General features: G+C 52.4%; 4 protein-coding genes across 4 annotated transcripts; 2 read left to right on the forward strand and 2 right to left on the reverse strand.

Annotated features, from left to right (window-relative positions):
* Positions 1–666: 666 nt before the first annotated feature.
* QC761_701750 (uncharacterized protein) lies at positions 667–3615 on the reverse strand. The gene is made up of 3 exons (XM_062881761.1): positions 1879–3615; positions 1213–1821; positions 667–1146 (listed from the first exon to the last, which is right to left on the reverse strand). The coding sequence occupies exons 1-3, from the start codon at positions 2471–2473 to the stop codon at positions 995–997; spliced, it is 1356 nt and encodes a 451-aa protein (XP_062728065.1). The 5' UTR covers positions 2474–3615; the 3' UTR covers positions 667–994.
* A 9557-nt stretch (positions 3616–13172) lies between these two features.
* MST12 (Transcription factor mst12) lies at positions 13173–17023 on the forward strand. Its single transcript, XM_062881760.1, is given in 5 exon segments — positions 13173–13739; positions 13754–14198; positions 14259–15843; positions 15923–16006; positions 16204–17023. 4 exon segments carry the CDS (start codon positions 14075–14077, stop codon positions 16511–16513), a joined length of 2103 nt encoding a protein of 700 aa, XP_062728066.1. The 5' UTR covers positions 13173–13739; positions 13754–14074; the 3' UTR covers positions 16514–17023.
* Positions 17024–18242: 1219 nt separating this feature from the next.
* Positions 18243–19619, reverse strand: FAF1 (pre-rRNA processing and 40S ribosomal subunit assembly). The gene is made up of 3 exons (XM_062881759.1): positions 19294–19619; positions 19118–19233; positions 18243–19060 (listed from the first exon to the last, which is right to left on the reverse strand). The coding sequence occupies exons 1-3, from the start codon at positions 19565–19567 to the stop codon at positions 18455–18457; spliced, it is 996 nt and encodes a 331-aa protein (XP_062728067.1). The 5' UTR covers positions 19568–19619; the 3' UTR covers positions 18243–18454.
* Positions 19407–20857, forward strand: HIS6 (Enzyme that catalyzes the fourth step in the histidine pathway). Its single transcript, XM_062881758.1, has 2 exons — positions 19407–20394; positions 20471–20857. The coding sequence occupies exons 1-2, from the start codon at positions 19905–19907 to the stop codon at positions 20752–20754; spliced, it is 774 nt and encodes a 257-aa protein (XP_062728068.1). The 5' UTR covers positions 19407–19904; the 3' UTR covers positions 20755–20857.
* Position 20858: the final 1 nt, after the last annotated feature.

The raw sequence follows: 20858 nt of genomic DNA on the forward strand, positions 1-20858 counted from the left end.
TGGATCCGGAGTGCCAAGATCAAATTCTCGGACGACATTTGCCGTGTTTCTAGACCAATGGATCTGGGGCCGAGTTTCTATTAACTTCAAATAAGAGAGAAAGGCTGTTCAAACAGACCCCAAGTACACCAAGAACAAGGTGGTTGGGTTGCACACCTCATCTCCTATTCTTTAAGTGAGTGTTTTAATTTCCTTCTGAGTCCAAACTGGGAACAGCATCTGTATTACAAGCTGATGAGTATGAAAAGGCCAACGAATGTACTCAACGAATTGAAGTGCTGAAGGTGGCTAGATATACATGAGGCCTGTCAAAAGCATGGTGGTAAGCAAAGCAGAGAAAGGGAAGAACAGAGGTAATGGAACAAGGTTGCTAAGCTTCCGCAAGCATTTAAACAAAAACAGGAACCCTCTCCCACCTACAAGCAACACATGCCGTCATGTGTCAAGGCTGCTCCTTCCCCCAATCCCCAACACCATCGCTCCTTCCCTCACTGCCCTCACTCGCTCCTTCCCTTCCCGGGGAGATAAGTTCCCTTTACAAGACAGCATTTCCCCCCAGGGACGCCTGGGGAGGGGCGAATGGCTAAGTGGTATTAGGAGATGCCCGAAACAGTTATGGATCCAGGAGCCTAACCAAACATTCAGCGCGTCGAAGTGAACCCCGAGTTCGAACCACTGACATGGCGTCAAAGTCTTTTGACTTTTTTGTAGACTTTTTTTTTTCGCAAAAGTAAACAATACCCCGGTTCCACGTCTCTTTCTTTTTGTAACCACTTTACATTTCTATTACGACTTCCTACTCGCCAACTGCCTTCTCGTCTACTGTTGTCCTGTGACTATTTCCCAATATATTCATACCCATCGTTGAGCCATCACCACCATCAAACAACGACAACAAGCTGCAACGATGATGAGCGAGCAGGAACGGAGCAGGCATCTCGAGTCCTAGCAAAGAACACGATCATGTATATTATTATACCAACAAACCCCCTCCTCAAGTCGGTCCCATAGGCCCCATAAACGCCGGCGAAGTAGATGTATTCGTGAAGCTCCAATCAAAATCATCCATAAACACACTCCAGTCAAACCGTTGAAACGGATCCGCCAGTCCCAAATCCACATTTGCCGTCGGTCTCGGTCCTTCATCTATTCAAACACCCTCGGTTAGCATCTCCTCATATTGTTCTTCTGTTTGTTGTCGTCCAAACTTACCAACCCTCTCAACCCCTCCCACATTCACATTGTTATTTTCCACCTTCTTCCCCCCATCCTCACCCCCCTCCGTCCCCCCAGGCCCAATCACCCCCCTCCCACTATCCCTCGCATCCTCCACATCCCTCTTCCACCTCCTCAAGCAATCAAACGTCAAGCTCGCCCCCAGACGATGTGTATACACGCTCACCCCCGTCCTACACCAGTGATTCGACCTTTTTCTCATCTCCCAGTAACTTTCCAGCATGCTCGCGCATCTCACATGCAAGTCCCCTTCTTGCACAGAACATATCCTCAGCGCTCGAATCGCTTCCTTGATCAGCGCGTCAACAGTGTCTGCCTGAAACCCCTTGGTATAAGAAGACAAATGAACCCTCATCACCACGCAGATCGCCGACAAAAGAGTCCGAAACACAAAGTGAGGAGCGTAGTGCAGAAAGGCTGTTTCCCGGTGTAGTCTTGAGGCCGCTTGGTGGATAAGGGATTCGGCCGTGGTGTAGCATTTGATGAGGTTCCTTTTGAGGAGTTCGGGGCTGTAGCCGGGCAAAGGCATGAAGTAATAAGTTTGGATCTCGAGGAGGGTAGACAAAAGGGTGAAATGGTCGAGGTCTGTTACCTGTTAGCTTTGTGTCGTTGACACCACCTCATACAGCGAAAACTGCGTACCTGAGTTGTCTGGATACAACAGCCTCTGAACCTTGGTGTACTCCTCCTCCATATACGCCACCAAGTGATGGCTCACCCCCTGAGCTTCCTCCAGCGAAGCACACATGGTCCTGCTCACCCGGTTCGCAAACCGAGCTGTTTCCAAATGCAGGTAAAAATACCTGGGTAGTGGAAACTGACTGCTGCCGTCGAGCAACTGGTCGACTGTCTTGTTGAACAATGAACTAGCTGATGGGCAGCCCATGTATGCCGATACCCGATGAGAGATAATGGCACATCCCGCCCAAGTAAAAGTAGCCTCTTCGTCTGTCGTGTCATTCACCTCGGTGGCATGCTTGAACTCCGAATGGGTTCCCCTGCCGGTATGAAGCCCCATCAAGAAGGACGAGTTCATGGCTATCCCTGCAAAGATCATTGATGGATCAGACAAAAACCTGATTGTGGGAAAGGGCCATGTTGCTAGTAGCAAGACAGCGTTGATGACTGATAGATCTAGTGGCGGTTGTGAGATGGCGCTCCATATTTCTGGCAGTAGGGAGTCGATCAGAAACCGAAAGGCGGTGTCGTCCCGGGAGAACCGGCGGCAGGCGGTCATGATGATGGCCCAAAAGAGGACCTGCCCTCGTTGGTAGCATGCATTTGGGTCTTTGGTGCGAACTATTGGGAGGTATGGATGGAAGTGCTCAAAGTACTTTTCAAAGTAGTAGTCTATATCTTCCCCTGAAAAGACTCGAGACCCGAGTGCCCTTGGCTCGGCAGGGTGCTGAGTGTGGCAAGTTGTCGACGGAACATTGCTACCTGCTGGTGTAAGTGGTGGTGGTACAACAGCATTTTCGCTAGAGGCTGAGCAGAGCCTGGGCCGGCCGAAGACGGTGCTGCTACTGGCGTTACTGACACTGATACTGGTGGTTGACAGAGACGGTATATAACTGGGTTCGGTGGAAATAGACTGGGCTCGTAGATGGAGATGGGAGGGTTGGTGATGCTGGTGAAGATCAAGAATTGTGCGAGGAGCTACCACGGCGTCCTTGATATTCTGCACTTCAGCAGCCAGTTCTTCCAGTTTACTGTGTGAGTGTATGCCGATGGTTAGTCTTGGATACTAAGCTGAGTCGAAATTCATGTTACCTCCTCCTCGACGTCCGCTTATGACTTTTATCCACCACGCATTGGAGCTCGAGCTTGGAGCATCGTAGACATGGCTGGCCCGAGGCAGAGCTGGCATTACAGCGCACTTTGGCATCCCGGCACCGCACACAGGCGGTATTGCGTCTTATGCGTGCGTGTTCAGTGATCTCACTTGGGCGTGTCGGTCCCGGAATGTCTCGGGTGTTTTCGGGAAACCGAGGCTGGGATGGTTCGACCGGAGAGCATCTGCTGGTGTTCTCTTGCTGTGCCATGATGGCGAATAATCTGGGGTAGCACACAGCGGTGGTGGTGTTTCCGTCGATTCAAGGAGGTGAGGTTACTGGAGACAGCAGAAACACATCTCGCCATCCCATGATTGAAAACCAAAGGGGCCCTGGCATTGTCAACAGCAACATCCTCGTGATGAGGAGGCAACAGCGTCTGAAAGCGCGCGAGATCTCGAAGCAATTGCGTGCACCCGCCTACAGCGAACTCGGCGCCAGATGCATACTAGTCCGCCCGGGTCTCTTTGGCAGTTGCACCCTGCCGTAGCCCCGAAGCGGTAGGAAGCATGCACCCCCCCATTCCGTCTTCTGACCGGTGCCACTTTGCCGGACAGCATCCGATCTTCTGAGGTTATGTAAGGTAGGTAGACTGCCTCGTCTTCCACGTAGGTATATATAAAACTCTCTGGCCATTTCCTCTTTGCTATTAAAGCTACAAAAAGCAAGTCTTTGAAGAAGAAAGCTCCTCGTAGGGCAGACATCTTCAACGGTTAGCGGAGTTCGCTCGTCCCCTAGTGGCTCCCCCACCCGCTACCTAAGCTTAACGGCAAGTGGGGTGCAGATGCCAAGCCATCCTGTCTGTGTAAGTCGGTCACTTCAGTCCAGTGAGAGCCCTCTTCCGTTGCAACGGGCTGGCAAAACAACCCGACTCGGGGTACTACTTCGCCGACGAAAGCCTCATGGACCAATTATTCTCAATGTAAAGGGTCTTATCTCCGTCGTGGTGGTGCTCAGGGTCTAACGACACAATGCATATCTACGACAAAGGACCCTCTTATCAAACAACAACGGTCTTGGATGGCGTTATCCAGGCTAACCCAAACAATTGTTAAACGGCCGGTATGCCCTCTTACATTTGTAATCAATCTTATCTGATTTCATGACAGGTCCTACGTCTCATAACACAGCCACAATCAGGTCGATGAAGAGGACTTAAGAATACACCTCAATAGCGATTTCGGAGGGGGTCTTGGGTTGGAGATGAACATGTGAAGTAAGACAGGGGCTTACCAAGGACTATTCGTATTATCATCCAAGCATTCTGTCTCATAGTTTCGAATCTTATCAGAAAGTGACATCTCATTTATCAACTCATTCAACGTCTTCTTATATACTTTAAGCAAATAATCTTGATCGCAAATACAAGAAACTCAGTGGCCAAAGATCACAAGTGAGATATGCACTTCTCATTTTTGACGAAGATAAGTACAAATACTACGAAGGAAGTGTCTTACGGTTCATTATATGCTCATGTTCAAGACAGCAGAGTCTCACAACAAAGCCCCGTAGCATCGTCATCAACGTTGGCTTCTACAAGCCCGGTTTATGACCGTGTGCTCTGAATTGTGTTGATTGTATTGTCTTCCCAGGCTTCAGTCGACTTTCTAGATCTATATCAAGGGATGCTCGGACGCTAGGCTGATACAACTTAGAGGAAAGACCCTTGATAAAGCCCTCGTCCTAGTAGAAACATACAGTGGCAGCGGAAGGACATCGTGGCTGTAACCTGTTGTCCCTTCCAGGGCTTTCATGTACTCACCCAACACCAACTTTTGGTCCTCTGATACAGCATGTCTACGAGTGAAGTATAAATAAAGTATCAAAGCCATTGTCTTTCTCTGATAAATATGCAAACTCTCCCAATCATCGCATCCAGTCACCTACATGTAGGCCTCATCAACCAACAGTCCTCATACTACTCTCATGATCACAACTGCGACTTATGGTCCTCAAGAGGCCTCTCACTGAAATACCTCTATACGCACCTCCTAGCCCCTTCTAGAAGCCCTTACCGATCATCTTAGTGCCATCACAATCTCTTGCTCAGATCACGGGAGGAACCTTCATCACTTTTTCCTCCGTAGTGCCTCCCGTAGTCCTATCCACACCTCGGATCACCACACGGACACTTTTCCCTCTTCCAGCCCACCCCTTAATCTCTATCCGTCGCCCTTAGCTTCAACAAGCCTTCTTGACAATCCACCTCCCCACTAACAACGCCCATCGATGATGTGATCTCCGCCCTCTTTTCTCTCCCCACTGTTTCCAGCCTCCTCATCCTGATGAATCCACAAGCCTAACAACGCACAACCCCTGCCAAGAATCAACCGTTCTTTTCAACCTCGGAAATTGAGCCGAAAGAAGCATTCTGTTCAAGCGCTACTCTTTTTAGCGTGGACGTGTTGCTGACTTGCGCTAATCCGTAAAGATATGGTCAGCTTCATGCGTTTCTTTTGACTTGTACAAAGTCAATGCTGGCAAAAAGAAAAAAAAGAACATGGATGAGGCATTGATAATGAGGAAAATCTTCTCCCATCTTTGCCATGTGCTTCCATGCAGGCTGATTTTGAGATTCATGCGTGCTTTTTTGCCATTCTTGGGTGGCAACAACGGAGGAACTTTGTCAAGTTGGGTACCGTCAACGGCATCGGTATACCGGAGCATCAAGTTACAGCAACGACGACCGAGTCTAGACTCCCTCGCCCGGCCTCATCGGCGCTCCGGAGAGGCGGATATCGCCGGTTTCTTGTCAACCATCGTCACCAACGGTCCGAGCGGTCTGATGACACCATGGTCTTCCCTGTGGGAAATCCTACCTGTCGAATGAAGCCTGGGGATTTCCCTCCAGGATCTCTACTACCTGTCCCCCTTCTTCTTTTGGGCGGCTTCAAGTTTCAGACGTTGGTAGATCGTAGAGTTCATCCAGCCCTGCCGAGGAATGGGGCACCAGTAAACACCTTCCAACAAGTTGATCCCAACAAGCTCTGTCCCAGGAAGAGATGCTCCCGTGATCGTAGAAAAACCAGAACAAAATTCTTAACCCATCTTTCGCCTCCCCCGCGTAGACGTCTTCTTCCTCATGATGTCAGTCCTCGCCATAGTATCCTGACAACTCTTTCATCATCCGATACCATGACTAAACCGACCCCCCCCCTCTCATCAACAATGCCCTCCCTCCTGCTGTCAAGTTTCGAAATGTTCTTCTCCCGCCCGCCCGCCGCCGCCGCCGCCGAGTGGTGGAGTGCTCCGCTCTTCTTTTCGAACCCCGGGTGATCCCAGCTTCTTGTCATCCGTGCCAACCCTCCCACCCTGCTCCGTGTGTATACCCCCGGCTGCCCAGAAGCGGACGTACCTACCGGGTGCAAAATGCTACGCTTTGAACATCGTCAACCAAAATTTTGCGCACGGTGTTCAGGTACGCGCGCCCGAATGCTCCTTCATCCAGGTGAGCACACTGCTGCGGGTTCCCGAGGGGTCGGAATAGGGCTCGCGCGGCGGACGGGTGGACGGACGCGTTCAGAAGGTGTTCCTTTTTCAGCGGGGAAGGCCAGCCAAGAAAGGGGGAAAAGGCAGAAGAGAAAAGAAGAAGAAGCTGAACTTGAACCAAGGCCGTCTCATCACGGGGGTCATATGGCACGAGGAGTAATGTGGTCACGTCTCCGATGCCGAATGCGAACAAGCTGTTGGCAGCAACAGCAGATCGGGTTGATGGATACGGAGTATGACCACCACCGCGCGCCCGACCTAACCGGCGAAAAGAAACAAACAAGGAAGCCCGGTGAAAGATCTACCGTTGTAGTAGGTTGCTGGCCATCGCGAGAAAAGAAAGATGCCTCCTGAATCGTGAATGTCGCAGCCCTGTGAGACGAGTGCAACCTCTCCTCAACTGCCGTTTCTTCCGTTTTCGTCTTTGATCATGACACCCAGCCTCCTCGACTTGGCGATAGCTAGCAAAAAGGCTATCAGCCGACCCGTAGCTGAACTCCTCGCCAGTTGCTGTACCGAGATCGGGAATGTGATTTCCCAGCTTTGCCTTGCTTTCCCAATCTATCTCAAACCCGGCGAGAAACAACCTCAACCCAGGCAGGGCGTCAAAGACAATAGCTTTCTGTCTCTTGAAACCCAGGCGTCAAGACATCATTGATCTCTAGTGTAAGCTTCCCCCCTCCCTTCTGCTCAACAACAATCCTTTGTCTTTCATTTCTCTTCCTCTTCCCACTCATGATGTGGTGACCATTGTACGAAACCCACAAGCCAGTCCAGACCAGAAAGACCTTCCAGAAGAACCTCTGACAATCTCTTGGCCCTGTTTCATCTTTATTCCCCCCCTGCCAACCCCTGACAAAAAGAGCGACCCACCAGCAGTCAACGGCGCTTGTTTCGAACAAGGTGCATCCACGCGAGGGGGGGGAAGTCCACAACAAAAAACCACCACCAGACTGAATTGGGGAAGAATCCATTGTCTTTGAAGAAGACGAAGAAGACGAAGAAGACGAAGAAGACGAAGAAGACGGAGAAGACGAAGAAGACGAAGAAGACGAAGAAGACGAAGAAGACGAAGAAGACGAAGAAGACGAAGAAGAAGAAGAAGAAGAAGAAGAACAAGAAAAGGTCCGAGCAACAACATCCATCTCCACGCATCACCAGTTCAGCATGTTGGAAGTGTTGATGATGAGAAGGTTACAATGTGATATGATGCGATACGCCGTTCCTGCGTAAGGTCACATTCAGCACCCACCCCCAGGCCTACAGATCCCCCGTACCAATGCGTTTAATGTTGCCTTTTTGTCTTTTCTCGCTGGTTCTCAGTACAACCCCTCCATCGAAAACCAAGCGGTCAAGTCAACCTGCTCTGCCGAGGGCGACATTGACAATGACGACGAAGACAACCTGCATCCAGGAACACCAATCACACCCGCAGCTCCTCAACAGCCGCTGGATTTGAATGTCAATGTTTCAGCAAGAAAACTCGTGCAACCTCAACCCCCCTTTTCTTGCTTTTGTGTTTCAGATCCCTCGCTTTCTCTCTCTTTGAGAAAATCCTCATATTCGGATGAACTGTGGTTGTTTTCTGGCGGGATGTTTCGACACTGAGGTTTTGGACTCAACCCCGCCGACAAACATTACTGTTTTCCCCACACAACGCCCAAAAGACTCAGAGTTTGAAAGCCTTGTGTGTTTGTTGATAAGATAACCCCCCAAAGCTGAATGGGGAAAAGCATGGTGTATGCTGGGCCGTTCGCTCGCCTATTGTTAGCAACAACGGGTGGGAGCTGGTGGCCGCTCTGCAAGACCGCCTACACATTTCTCACTCTTCCATAATCACCCCCATCTCTCATCAGGCGCTGGATGGAGAAAACAGTCATCTCGTGGCTTTGCAAAGAGACAAGTTCCCAGGCTCGACTGGTATGTAGGTACGCATGAGTGCACATAAGATCTCCTCCTGCATGGGGGAAAAAAAGGGGGGTGGGGGGGGGGGGGAGGAAGATCCATCCCACCATGGCTGTCCTGTACCTGCATAACGCTCGGGAGGAGGCGGGAGGGCGCGGAAATCAGGAGTTGAGAGGTGGTGCACTTTTCACCAGTGTTCTTACCGCCCAGCCAGTGCAGTACTAGCCAAACCCGATGATGTCGTCTTGCTGTACGACCTGTGTCCATCACAGCGGGAAAAGGCAACCCCCCCACCTACCCAACCAAGTCCAGGTTTTTTTGTGAGAAACTGAACGGCGGGATCTGAACAACTTTGATAGGTAGTTAGAAAAGGAAGCTGTGTTATGGGCACACACTCTCGGTCTGCGGCCAGTTCTCTCGACCTTGCCCTATTCTTGGCCACAAGGAACGAATCGACCAAGAAGGTCACAGCCCAACAGGCCAGGCACAGCGGCACCGCCCACGCCAACGGGAAGACGGCCCAAAGGACGAAAGTTGTTGAACAACACAACCGGAGAATTTCCAACCACTAGAGGGAGCTCCCGCTATTCTGAGGGGGCCAATCACAAGCCTGAAGAGCTAGACAGCTCTAGGTCGATCAGCATCAGCGCGGGGAAAAAAAAAAGACCCAAGCGCGGGCCCCTCTCCTCCAACCGCTCAACACCTGGCTAATCAGCGGTTTTTGTCGCCAGCTGGCTGGCTGGCTGGCTAGATGACGAATGCTCTGCAGTGTAGGTAGGCATGACCGTTGTTTATGCTTGAATCTTGTGGTGTGGTCCATTGGGTCCTCGCTGGCAATTGCTAGGCTAGCACCGGCAAGGTATTCCGTAGCGGAAGCTCAGGCTGTTTTTCTCCTTTTCTTTCCACTTTTGTGGAAAGGAGAGAGTTCTGAAACACACACAAGAGATGCGCGAAGCTACCCGTTTTTCGGGGATTCCCCATCCCATGGTCTTTACACACCCAGCCCTAACCCCGCATATAGAGGTGTGTACTCCGTAGGGATCGCATCACACCACCACCAACTCTCAGGCACCAAAAAGAGAAGTTGTTCTTTGTGTAGGACAGAGAAAGAGAATACTGAAAGCCTTCTCATGCCCGTTGAGCCTTGCCCGCTCGGCAGGTTTGTCCGCCGCCTACGGACGGAAGTATCAAGCCTCTGTTACACTTGTGGCCAGAAAAGATACGAGCTTGTTTCTGTCTGTCTGTTTACTTGGTGAGAAAGACGCCGCCCCAGGCAAGAGGAACTGAACGGGGGGGCAGATAGTTGATTGGCGGGCTTTGCGGACATAATCCATGGTTCTCAGAAACCTATGCGCCACCGTGGCGGCTACGCAACTTCCACAGAGCAAGCAGGGTGCTGGCTCGACAAAGGGCTGCAAACACTTTCCAGTTGCTTGGATGAGCCGGTGTTAGATCCCCGACGGTTGTTGAATAATCTGTTATGCTTGCCTTGTTGTGATTGCTGACTGGTGGTTCGTCCTTGTCCTCGAATGCCGTTATGGATCTCAACACCAGGGAGGCAAACTGCGTGCTTGATATGGCAACCGAGTAGTCTTGGTAGAAATCCGAACAGCAGCAGCAGCCAAGAGCCCTTCCCTACAAGACAACACACCCAAGCCTGACGTCTTGAAGTTGAGCAGGCCTTCTGTCCACGACACGGCCGTGTGAACACACCTTGAGGGGGCTCAGCTGTCAAAGCATACCGGTCATCCGAGCTGTACAGGCTCACCTGCCCCTTGGGCAGCGATACGTGCGTACCGACAGAACAGTCAGTTGAACAGCTGCGCTGTTGAAATAAAAGCTCTTGATACAGCTAGCCCTCTTGTTTCAGAATATGCCGGTCATGGTGATCAAGCGGACCACTCCATCCCACCGCCCGTTTTTGGTTGCTGTGTAGAGAGGCACGACCTATATTGTTCCCCCCACATTTTAACACGACGAATGTCACCTCCCCACTGCACGATACATTGGGGTCAGCAAAGCCCCCAGCCTTCCAATCTGGGTGTGCGTCTTCCAAGAGCGGTCCGACAGAGAACCGCCAGCATTCGTACTTGGCGATATACCCAGAGGAACCAGGGATTGCCGGCGGGGGTCTCGATCGAAAACAAGGACTTCTGCCGCCGGGAAGGATGAAGCAAAGTGTAAGCCGAGCGCGCTCGGTGAGGCGCCTCCAGACCGCGTGCTCGGAATATCGATCGGTGGCAGACCATTGCCATGCCCATGGTGTGTGTGGTTGGAAAAAGGCACCCTACAGCTTTGACAGCTCCGGCAGCGATGCCGTGTCTGTATTCGTACACTCAGCAATGATGCGGGATGGATGGATGGCCTTCCCGCAATGATAACTTGCCGGAGCACGACCGAGCCCTCCATCTCTTTTGTCACCAAGGAGTCCCGTGTTCGGCAAGGTGCGTGTATGCATTTTTGGCAGCGCGCTGCTGGACAGACGGCTGGAAGGACTGTGAGGCTGACGGCTATTGTGGAGGATGTGTGTGGTGATGTGCTGACCACGCGGAGGGGGGTGAATCGATACATCAACTGGCAGCGGCAGTCAAGCACCTGGAAGAAGGGCGTTTGCCAGCAGCTAGCGACGCACCGTTCTGCGTTGGTGCCAAGCAGAGAACCCCGGCACGGCGACTGTGAGTTATTTCTGAAGCATGTTTCAGAAGTGACCAGGTGGGATTCAAAGACTGTGGCTGGGCACTGCCCCTCTGCCCCTCCTGCAGAACCAGGGGGAGGGAAGCGCGTCCGTCTGCGGCACGAATTCGTAAACCGCTCTCTAGTTGGGTTGGATATCACGAAGGAGCTGTGCTGCGGGGTGGTGTAAAGTTGATGACTTGGACAGCATAAGGTATCTCGAGGTTGACTTGTCTTGGCGGTGAGGCGGGCGGCGTCGGGCTGGTGAACATCAAGGAAGATGAAAAGTCATGATCATGACGAGTTTCCCAGTTGCCACAACCGAGTGTTGATGTGTAAAAGAAGATGTTCCGTCACACCGGCCCCTTTTCGGTGCGCAACCCCAACAGACTCTTGCTGAGATGGATGCCCATCAGGTCTTTGTCTTATTATTAGCCTGGGAAACGCAGTGGTGTGTAGCCGTTTCTGCCAAATATTCGTGATATCAGAGCTGCCGGCAAGCGAAACAAAGGACGACAATGTCCATGTGAGGCGTTCCTGATGTGGATTGAGCGCTGAGAGAGGGCGATTCAGATGCAAATGATATGATTCAAGCTGTAATTCATCACGCTTCCATTTCCCTCGCCGCCTTTGCCGTATGAGCGCTGACTGTCGTGCAGATGTGTACAGTAAGGTAACAATAGTGGAGGTCCAACAAGTCGTCGGAATAATACCGAGCAACCCATGTCGAGGGCTGGGTAGCATCGTAATTAGCTGGGTATTTTTATGAACAGCAATTTGAAGGTCGGGCTAGGTCCAGATGGGCGAGCGACTCAGGCCCGCTGACAAGACAGCCTCGGCTCTGTGGCTCTCTCTTTCGCGCTCCCACAACCCGCAGCGCCATCCTGCATCCCGCATCCCGCAGCTCATGATGGCCAGTGCTTCTTGCTCTGGAGGAATACAAGAAATCCACGGCGACAAAGGATTGGCTCGAGATCCAACAGATCGGGCGCCACAAGAGATCGAGACAGCAGCTGCCCAATGCCCAATTACAGAGTCATGGAAGTTATGGGTTCTTCAACGGCCACTCAAGACATCCTGAAAGACAAGAAGAATGAAGAGAGATCCGAGATCTACATCCCTAGCAATGAGCTTACCTTACCTGCCAAAAATATGTACGTACATATGATCGGTCGATAAGAGACTGGTTGCCACTTTGAGCCCAGAACGACAGCCATGCTGAAGACTGCGCTCACGCCACCAGCATCATTTCCCAATGCTGCACCGGTGTGGCTTGTTTGGTCCCGGTCGTGCTTATGAAGACAGGTGTAGGAACAACAACAACAACAACGGCTGCTTAGTGGACTCCGTAGCTGCGGTTGAGCACGCGCTGGCTGACAACTCTCGAGCCTCTCTCTCTGTTCGGATCCCATCAACAACAAATATGAAGGGCTGCATCTCGGCCGGAGTCAGTGAGGGTCAGGGACGGCGAGTTGACAGTCTGGCAAATGCCAGGAAGCCGAACGCAGGCAGATGGCCCTGAGCTCGCAGGGCATGGACTTCCCGGCCACGACCCTGGCAACATTCATCGTGGGACCCGATTTTCCAACAAGGGGCAGCCTATCAACACACGAGCCCTCGAGTCGCCTACCTTTTTCTTGGCTTGATCTCGCTGAACCTCTGTTTACTAGAATCACGCCTCCCCGCCTCTCCTCCCACCAACACCCGCCGCCTCTTCCATCCCACCAGCTCTTGACCTTTTGGTGAGCCCGCGCCCGAGCCTGCTTGATGGGTGCTGTGCTGTGCGGTCCATTGTTGGCCTGGCTGCCCGGTGGTGGTGGACTCCCGCTCTCACTCCCACTTCCCCTTTGGGCAGTCCATGCCCAGGTGGATCCATGGGGTGCCAGGACAAGGAAGGGAAGGCAAGGCAAGGGAAGACAGAGGCAGGGCAGGGTTGTCTGTCTGTTCCTCGCTCTCTCCCATTTCGTAAGAGTCCACCCGGGGCCCCGCTACTGCAGCTGCTTGCCATTGGCACTTGGGCCCGTACCACACTGCGCATTTTAGCACCCTTTTCTCCCCTTGCCTGCGAGCCCACGCACCGATTGGCAGGCACTGCACCGGGTCCCCCCCAAGGGAGCAAAGTGATTAAACCCCCAGGGTCGCCCGCTCCCCTCCCCTCCGGCCCTCTCTCGCGATCTTTTTTCCAAGACTCTTTTTTTCCACATCCTCCCCCCCTCCCTTTTTCTTTTCCCCTTCTCTGGACAGTATCGCGGGAGCTTCCTTTTCCCCTTTCCCACTCTGTCTCCTGTCTACTTTATGCTTGGCTAGTCCTACCAGACCTGTCCAACGAACCACTCACATCTGTCTACACGTCCAGTCGCTCGCCCCCGTCTGATTCCCTTCGAGAGACCCCAGAGGTAATCGACCTGCCCCGGACATCAGACATTCCGCGTCGCAGCCCCCCGCCCATCACCATCGCGCGCACCCGCACCCGATAGCCGCCGATATTCTTGGGGATCTTTTGATTGGTTTCGTTTCGATAAACCACCCATTGTTTCCGAAGCCGTTGCCCTTCCGCTTAGGCCCGGCAAGCGCACGGCACCTCGATCCGCGAACAGCAAGCAAGCAAGCAAGCAAGCAAGCACCTCAAGCGAGGGGAATTGGGTTGGAATTATCCATCGTGTAGAAGAATTTCCTATGTCACGGGCTGGCCTCGGGAACCATCACATCTTTAAAATCACCACGGCATCGCACCTCGAAGGCAGCGCCTGAATTCGACCTGCGCCGGCATCATCACCATCATCATCATCATCATCATCATCATCATCATCATCATCACACGCATATACATATTATCGCGCCGACGGCCAAGCCAGTATCGTTTCTTTCCCTCTTGATCCGGGCACCTCCTGTTCGCAAAGCAACTGTGTTGTTCTTAGTCAACAGGCTTCCCACCCAAAATGTATTCACAGCAAAACGCGGCCATGCCCGCACCCCAAAAACCAGAGACCTTCATGTTGAGCTCGGAAGCCCAGCAAGCTCTCCCACACGATGCTCAGGTAGCTCTGCAGCAAGTTGATAACCGTGAGTGGTGATCCCGGATCAGCGCATCTGTCGCGCCACAAGCACTGACACAGTCTGCAGTTAAATACTTTCTTATTTCTGCGCCAGTTGACTGGCAAGCCGACCAGTACATTCGCCGCTTTCTTCTCCCAACGGGCGAGTACGTCTCCTGCGTTCTCTGGAACAACCTTTTCCACATCTCCGGCACCGATATTGTAAGATGTCTCTCGTTCCGCTTCCAGGCCTTTGGTCGTCCAGTAAAGAACTCCAAGAAGTTTGAGGAAGGTATCTTCTCGGATCTGCGAAATCTCAAGTCGGGAACCGATGCCTCGCTCGAGGAGCCCAAGAGCCCCTTTTTGGACTTTCTCTACAAGAACAACTGCATCAGGACACAAAAGAAGCAAAAGGTCTTTTACTGGTACAGCGTTCCCCACGACAGGCTTTTCCTCGATGCTCTCGAAAGAGACCTCAAGAGGGAAAAGATGGGCCAGGAAGCCACCACCGTCGCCGTCAGCGAGCCCGCGCTCTCGTTCCAGTACGACTCGTCGCAGTCGCTCTATGAGCAGCTCACCAAGGCTCAGCAGGCCAACTCTTCGTCTTTCAACAACGCCCAGCAAGTTTCTTTTTCTCAGTCCCAGTCCACCTCGCCGGTAATGCGTGCCATGGACTCGATGCCACCGCCACAGATGATCCCTCAGTCGATGGCCCCTTTGGCGGATGGGATGGACGCCATGGTCCCGTACGGAGCGATGACGATGGCGCCCTCGATGGCCCCCCAGCCAATGATCAAGCGCGAGCCTGAGTATCCCCGTGCTCAGTACAACCAGAACGGTGTCCCAATTGCCCAGACCCACCAACGGCACGCTTCCATGCCCGCGTACGGTTTGGAGTACTCTCCTGCGCCTTCATTTGTGTCTTCTCACTTTGAGGACTACAGTCAAAGGGGCATCTCCTTCGAGCCATTGACGCCTCCTCAGCAGGCTCTCGGTATTCCCAACGAGCCCGCTTACATTGCCAACGAGGAGACCGGTCTCTACAGCGCTATCCCCGACCACATGAATGTTGGGCTCAACGGTATGATGCAGCTCCCACCATCAAACCTCGCTGGGCCATCGTTCTCTCGCCCGTACGCTGCGAACAACAGCTTCTCTGTGATCGAAGGATCGCCGACATACAAGCAGAGGAGACGGCGTTCATCCATTCCACCATCCCTGTCGGCCACCACTGCTGCGATTGCGACAGCGACCGCTGCCCATCGTCCTTCGGATCTGCGGAGATCCGTCTCTGCGTCCGTCGGTCCCGTTGCTGAGGGTGACGAGTCTGCGGATAACTCCCCACCGGGCTTGACCTACAGCAACTCTGCTATCTCTCTCAACAGCCAACATCACAGGGAAATGCTCGAAATGTCTCGCCACGGTACTCCCTTGTCGACAGTTGAGGGCAGCCCTGCGCTCAACCCCGTCAACCTTCAGCAAGATTTCTCGCCACTCAACGGTGATGAGCTCGGCCCTCTGAACGAAAGGCCATTGATGCAGGGTGCTCCCGGTGTCGTGCGCAGAGCCCGCTCTGCCACGGTCATGGAGCTCGGCCCCTATCCCCAAAAGTCTCACTCCTGCCCCATTCCCACATGCGGTCGTCTCTTCAAGAGATTAGAGCACCTCAAACGGTAAGACAGTGTTTTTTTTCTCAACATATCAGCGATGCAAAACCTCCCGTTGCGTTATCTAACCAAACAAACCTTCCAGACACGTGAGAACCCACACACAAGAAAGACCCTACATCTGCCCTTACTGCAGCAAAGCATTCTCCAGATCAGACAACCTAGCACAGTATGCCCCCGTTCTTTCCTTCATGTATTTTTTCCTTTGTCAGTGGACAAGTGGGAAGAGCAGCAGCAAGTTGTGCAAGTGGCATACCGATACATGGAAAGCTGGTCAAAGGACACATTTCACAGCACAAACCTCCACGCCGACCACACTCACCAGGGGTATTTTGAAGCATGGACTAACAAGATGTCTCTCTGCAGGCACAAGCGCACTCATGATCGCGGTGACGGTGTTGATGGCAACTTCAGCTTGTCCGGTGAGGAGGAGGAGCAGTACTCTGGCGAGGACCAACTCGAGTCTCTCGATGACGCGTCGCCAACCTCGGAGAACGGCTACGTCGCCGGTTCCCTCGACTCGGCTCTTCACAACCACCAAAACCAAAACGGCATGCCACCATCGAACGGGCCCAACATGCACCAAGCGCCACAGCAATACAACAGCCTTCAGACTCTCAGCATGCCCATGACGATAAGCCACCCTCAGGCCATCAACGCTGGCGGTATGATGTAAATGTTTGGAATGTGAAACTGTGTGGGATAGTGCTGTACAAAACATAAGGGTCAGGGATGGAACTAGGAGTATTTGGAAGACTTTCTTGGCAGAAGAGCGGCATGATGGATCTTTTTTCTTTTTTTGGAATCGGCGGGACATTTTTTTTTCTTACACCATCTTCTTATCCGCACTTGTTTGCTGTCGGAGCCCATTTACAACCCACCTTGGCATTTTCTTCTTTTTTTCCCCATTTTTTACATCATCTTTGCAAGGGAAGATCTTTCTTGGACACCGAAAAAGAGCGGTGTATCTTTTTTTATTATTTTTGTTTACAATTTTGTTTTTGTTTTGGTCAAAAATCTTTTCACATTGATGATTGCAATCGACTGTTGATGCATTCACGAAGAATAGAGAGGGGTGGTGGATTCTGGAAGGAATTTTATAGGGAGGAGGGTTTTTAGGAAGGAGGGAGGGAAACAACAATGGAAGGCAGAACGAGGCACACGCAAAACAAATAACACACACAACTACACTAACATTTTTATGTATATATATTGGAAGAGAGAGAGAGATTTGTTTTGTGGGTGTCTTGTCTGTTTTTTCCTCTTTGCTTTTTCTCTTTTTTTCTTCTTCTGGTTTGGTTTGGTTGTCTTTGTGTTGTTCTTTTGGTGTGTGAGGGAATTGGAGTTGAAAGATACCAGATGATGTCGGGAGAGTTGAGGAGTGGGGTGGGAGGTAGTTGAATTGGAATGATGATTTGAAGTAGACTTTTCTGCTCGAGTGAGTGACTTGGTGGATGTGATATGCTTTCTGGGTGTTTACAATATCACCAAGCTCCCGATGCGAGGTAGGATTGCACAGAGAATTTTGGAGGAGACGATCTTTGCAACGAGGCATCGGTATGTAACACGGTACATATCGATGTCGCTTCTGACTTGGTATTTTGAGGTATAACATCTCACAGTAACACACACATCTTCCATGTCAAAGTGACACATCAAAAACCTATATCACGGTGTCCCAGTAGCTCCCGACATGGGTGGACGTTTCCACAAACCCATGATGATCAACTTGCAAAGTATTAACATCAATGTTTGGACAACAACCATCTGCATTAAGCGACCCCCAAGACCTATTCTACAGACCATATGATCTACACGCCCCAACCCAACCCAACCCAATCAACTACCGACGGCATAACACCACAAGATCTTGAGATGGCCCATCCTGCCCACCAGCCCCCATGACCACCAAGGCCAAAGTTCGACCAGCTGGGTAGAACAGCCGGTCCCTGGCGGCCGCTACAAGCACAACCCCAACGGGGAAATGTTCTAGATCCCTTCCCCCCCCTGTGGCCCCGTGCCCGTCGTTCGTCAACCTTCTGGCTGGGGACATGGCCGCTGCAACGGTCAACCTGCACAACATCCCCCTCCCCCCCTCTCCCTCCCGTGAACCAAACCCAGTCTGCTCAACCCCGAGTTCCAGTCCTTGCCCGCTTGCTTGTTGCTACACACAAGACAACAAATCCCCCTTCGAACCTGAGCCGCATCATATCCCCTCTCCTCTCCCCACCCCTAGCCCCTTTTCCATCCACAAATGCCGTGCCAGTAGGGGTATGGGTACGGTGTCAGGACTCAAGTTCGGGATCGGGATATTGAACCTCTGTACAAACTATAAGCAGGCATCCCCGAGGCACAGCTCCAAAAACATGTTTTGAAACAGGTCGGCCAAGGGGGGTGGGAAACCTCTGTTTCAAAATAGCAATCCAGATCTGAGTGCCGCCAAAGTGCATGCTTATCTCAAATAAGCCTTTCGAGAGTCTGGGTAGTATCCCCTTGTGGGGAGAGAGATACTTGCAGGATCAAAGTTGCGGTGCCCGTGAGATCCCATCAACTAACCCCAATCCAGATTCTCTTCCTTCCGAGATGCAAATAATCCTGAGAGAGAGAGAGAAAGAAATCATCTCCTCCCCCCTCTCCCACCCCGTCCTCCTCCCCTCCTCGCAGGACCGGGTCTATTCAACACCTCCGCCTCCCTTGCACTAATCCTCAGCGTGGCCCCCTTCATCCTCCCCACCCCCGGTGCTCCCACCTCCCTTGGCTCCCCTCTCCCACCACCTCTCCTCCCCCTCGACGGTTTGCTCTTCTTCACCTCCCTCTCCAGCACAATCCCATTCTCCTTTGCCTCTTTTCTCCGTTTGGCCTCCTTCGCCGCAGCATGGCTCACAATCCCCTTCCTCATCGCCATGGGCATCTTAGCCTGACCCAAGATGCTGTCCTTGGCTCCCAGCGCCTGGAATCTCATATCGGTAGTCTTCTTCGCGGTGCGCCCGGCGGCGAAGGCGCGCGTGTTGGCGGCGGTTTCTGCGGCGGCGCTGGACTGCCAGTGGGAGGCGTTGCCGCCGGCGGCGGAGAGGATGTGGGACTCGGCGATGAGGCGCTGGAGGGCGAGATCGTTCGCCAGGAAGGCGGCGCTGTCTTCGGCTTGGGACTCGTCGGCCTTTTTCTTTTTTGGGTTGGGGGTGTCGGACTGTGCCGCAGATGCGTGGCTTGGTGGACGGGAGGACTATTTTACCTCGTTGGTTAGTATTTGTGTAGTGAAGTGAATTGACAAAAGACGTACGAGGTAGGCTTTGAGCTCCTTTTTGCTCATGAGGGAGGTTATCGCGGTTGAGGAAGGGTCTTGACTGTAGTCGACCACCTCTACGACGTGGGATTCTCCTTTTTCTTCCGAGTCTGCTACGCCTCTGGTTAGCACTTGGTGGTCTTGCCAAATGCGATTGTGACAGGTCGGCGTACCGTCTTCCTCTTCTTCTTCGCTAGAGACACCATCCCAGGATTCGACATCGGATTCGTTGCTGTCAAAGTCGCTGTCGTCTTCTTCTTCTTCTTCTTCTTCTTCGTCATCCTCATCCTCATCGCGGGCCTGTCTCTTGGATGGTGGAGCGGCGCATGGGGCGATGCCAGCGGGCATCTTGAATCGAGCCTCAAAGTGCCGTCTGAGGGCTTCTTGGGCGTCCACCACGTCCTCTTCGGCGGGAGACGCCTTTCGTTTTCCTAGTGCGCTTGGCATTTTTGCGACTGAGATTTGTGAGGTGCGTGCGTGTTGGTGGTGAATTGCAAGGTGGGATGGGAGCTCTTGACCAAAAATTTCGGGGAGCTTTGCGGTAGCAGAACCTCGATGGCTTTCCTTATCTTATCTGTTACCATCTTTCGTACCATTTGCGTAAATTCCACATTAACCACCGCAAATTGGATGAAATACCGTGTATTCACATCACCCCTCCGACAATTGCTCACCCACTCCCTCATCGTTTACTCACTCACTCACACTCAAAAGCTACCCCGCCAAAACATTCACTCACCCACCCACCCCCTTTTTCACCCCCTGTTCCTCCCTCACCACCAACATGACCCGTTTCCGTCCCTGCATAGACCTCCACTCAGGCCAAGTCAAACAAATCGTCGGCGGCACCCTCGACTCCAAAACCACCTCCCTCCTCACCAACTTTATCTCCCCCCACCCCCCCTCTTACTTCTCCAAGCTCTACAAAGAAAATGACCTCCACGGCGCCCACGTCATCATGCTCGGGCCCGGCAACCGCACAGCAGCCATCGAGTCCCTAGCCGCCTGGCCCAACAACCTCCAAATCGGCGGCGGCATCAACGAGACCAACGCCCAGGAGTGGATCAACCTCGGAGCCTCAAAAGTGATCATCACCTCCTACCTCTTTCCCAACGGGACTTTCTCCCAGGAGAGACTAGACAAAGTCCTTGTTGCGCTTGGTGGGGACAAGGAGAAGCTGGTGATTGATCTGAGCTGCAGGAGGAAGGGCGAGGATAGGTGGTTTGTTGCCATGGATAAGTGGCAGACAATCACAGATATGGAGGTTTGTGAAGGTGAGTCTTGCTTCTCCATCTTTTCGGTACTGCAAAGGCGGAAGGAACAATGGCAAACTGACGGTGAGAAAAACAGAATCTATCAGACAGCTCGAGCCGTATTGCTCAGAGTTCCTCATCCACGCTGCCGACAACGAAGGCCTGCAGCGTGGCATTGACGAAAAGCTGGTGGAAAACCTGGCCAGGTGGTGCAGTATCCCCGTTACATACGCTGGTGGCGGTAGGAATCTGGATGATCTGGAGATGGTTAAGAAGCTCAGCAACGGAAAAGTGGACCTAACAATCGGCAGCGCCCTGGATTGCTTCGGCGGGAGCGGTGTCACACTGCAAGAGTGTGTTGAATGGAATAAAAAGCAGTAAAAATGATGCAACAAGTGAAAAAATAAAAGAAGGGCATATTGTTCCCAATGCGTATTTTTGGCGCTAACAATGGACTTGAATAACTATTAACACTGTCCAACACG

This window comes from Podospora bellae-mahoneyi, chromosome 7 (assembly GCF_035222275.1).
Source record: "Podospora bellae-mahoneyi strain CBS 112042 chromosome 7, whole genome shotgun sequence".
Taxonomy (NCBI): Eukaryota; Fungi; Ascomycota; class Sordariomycetes; order Sordariales; family Podosporaceae; genus Podospora; species Podospora bellae-mahoneyi.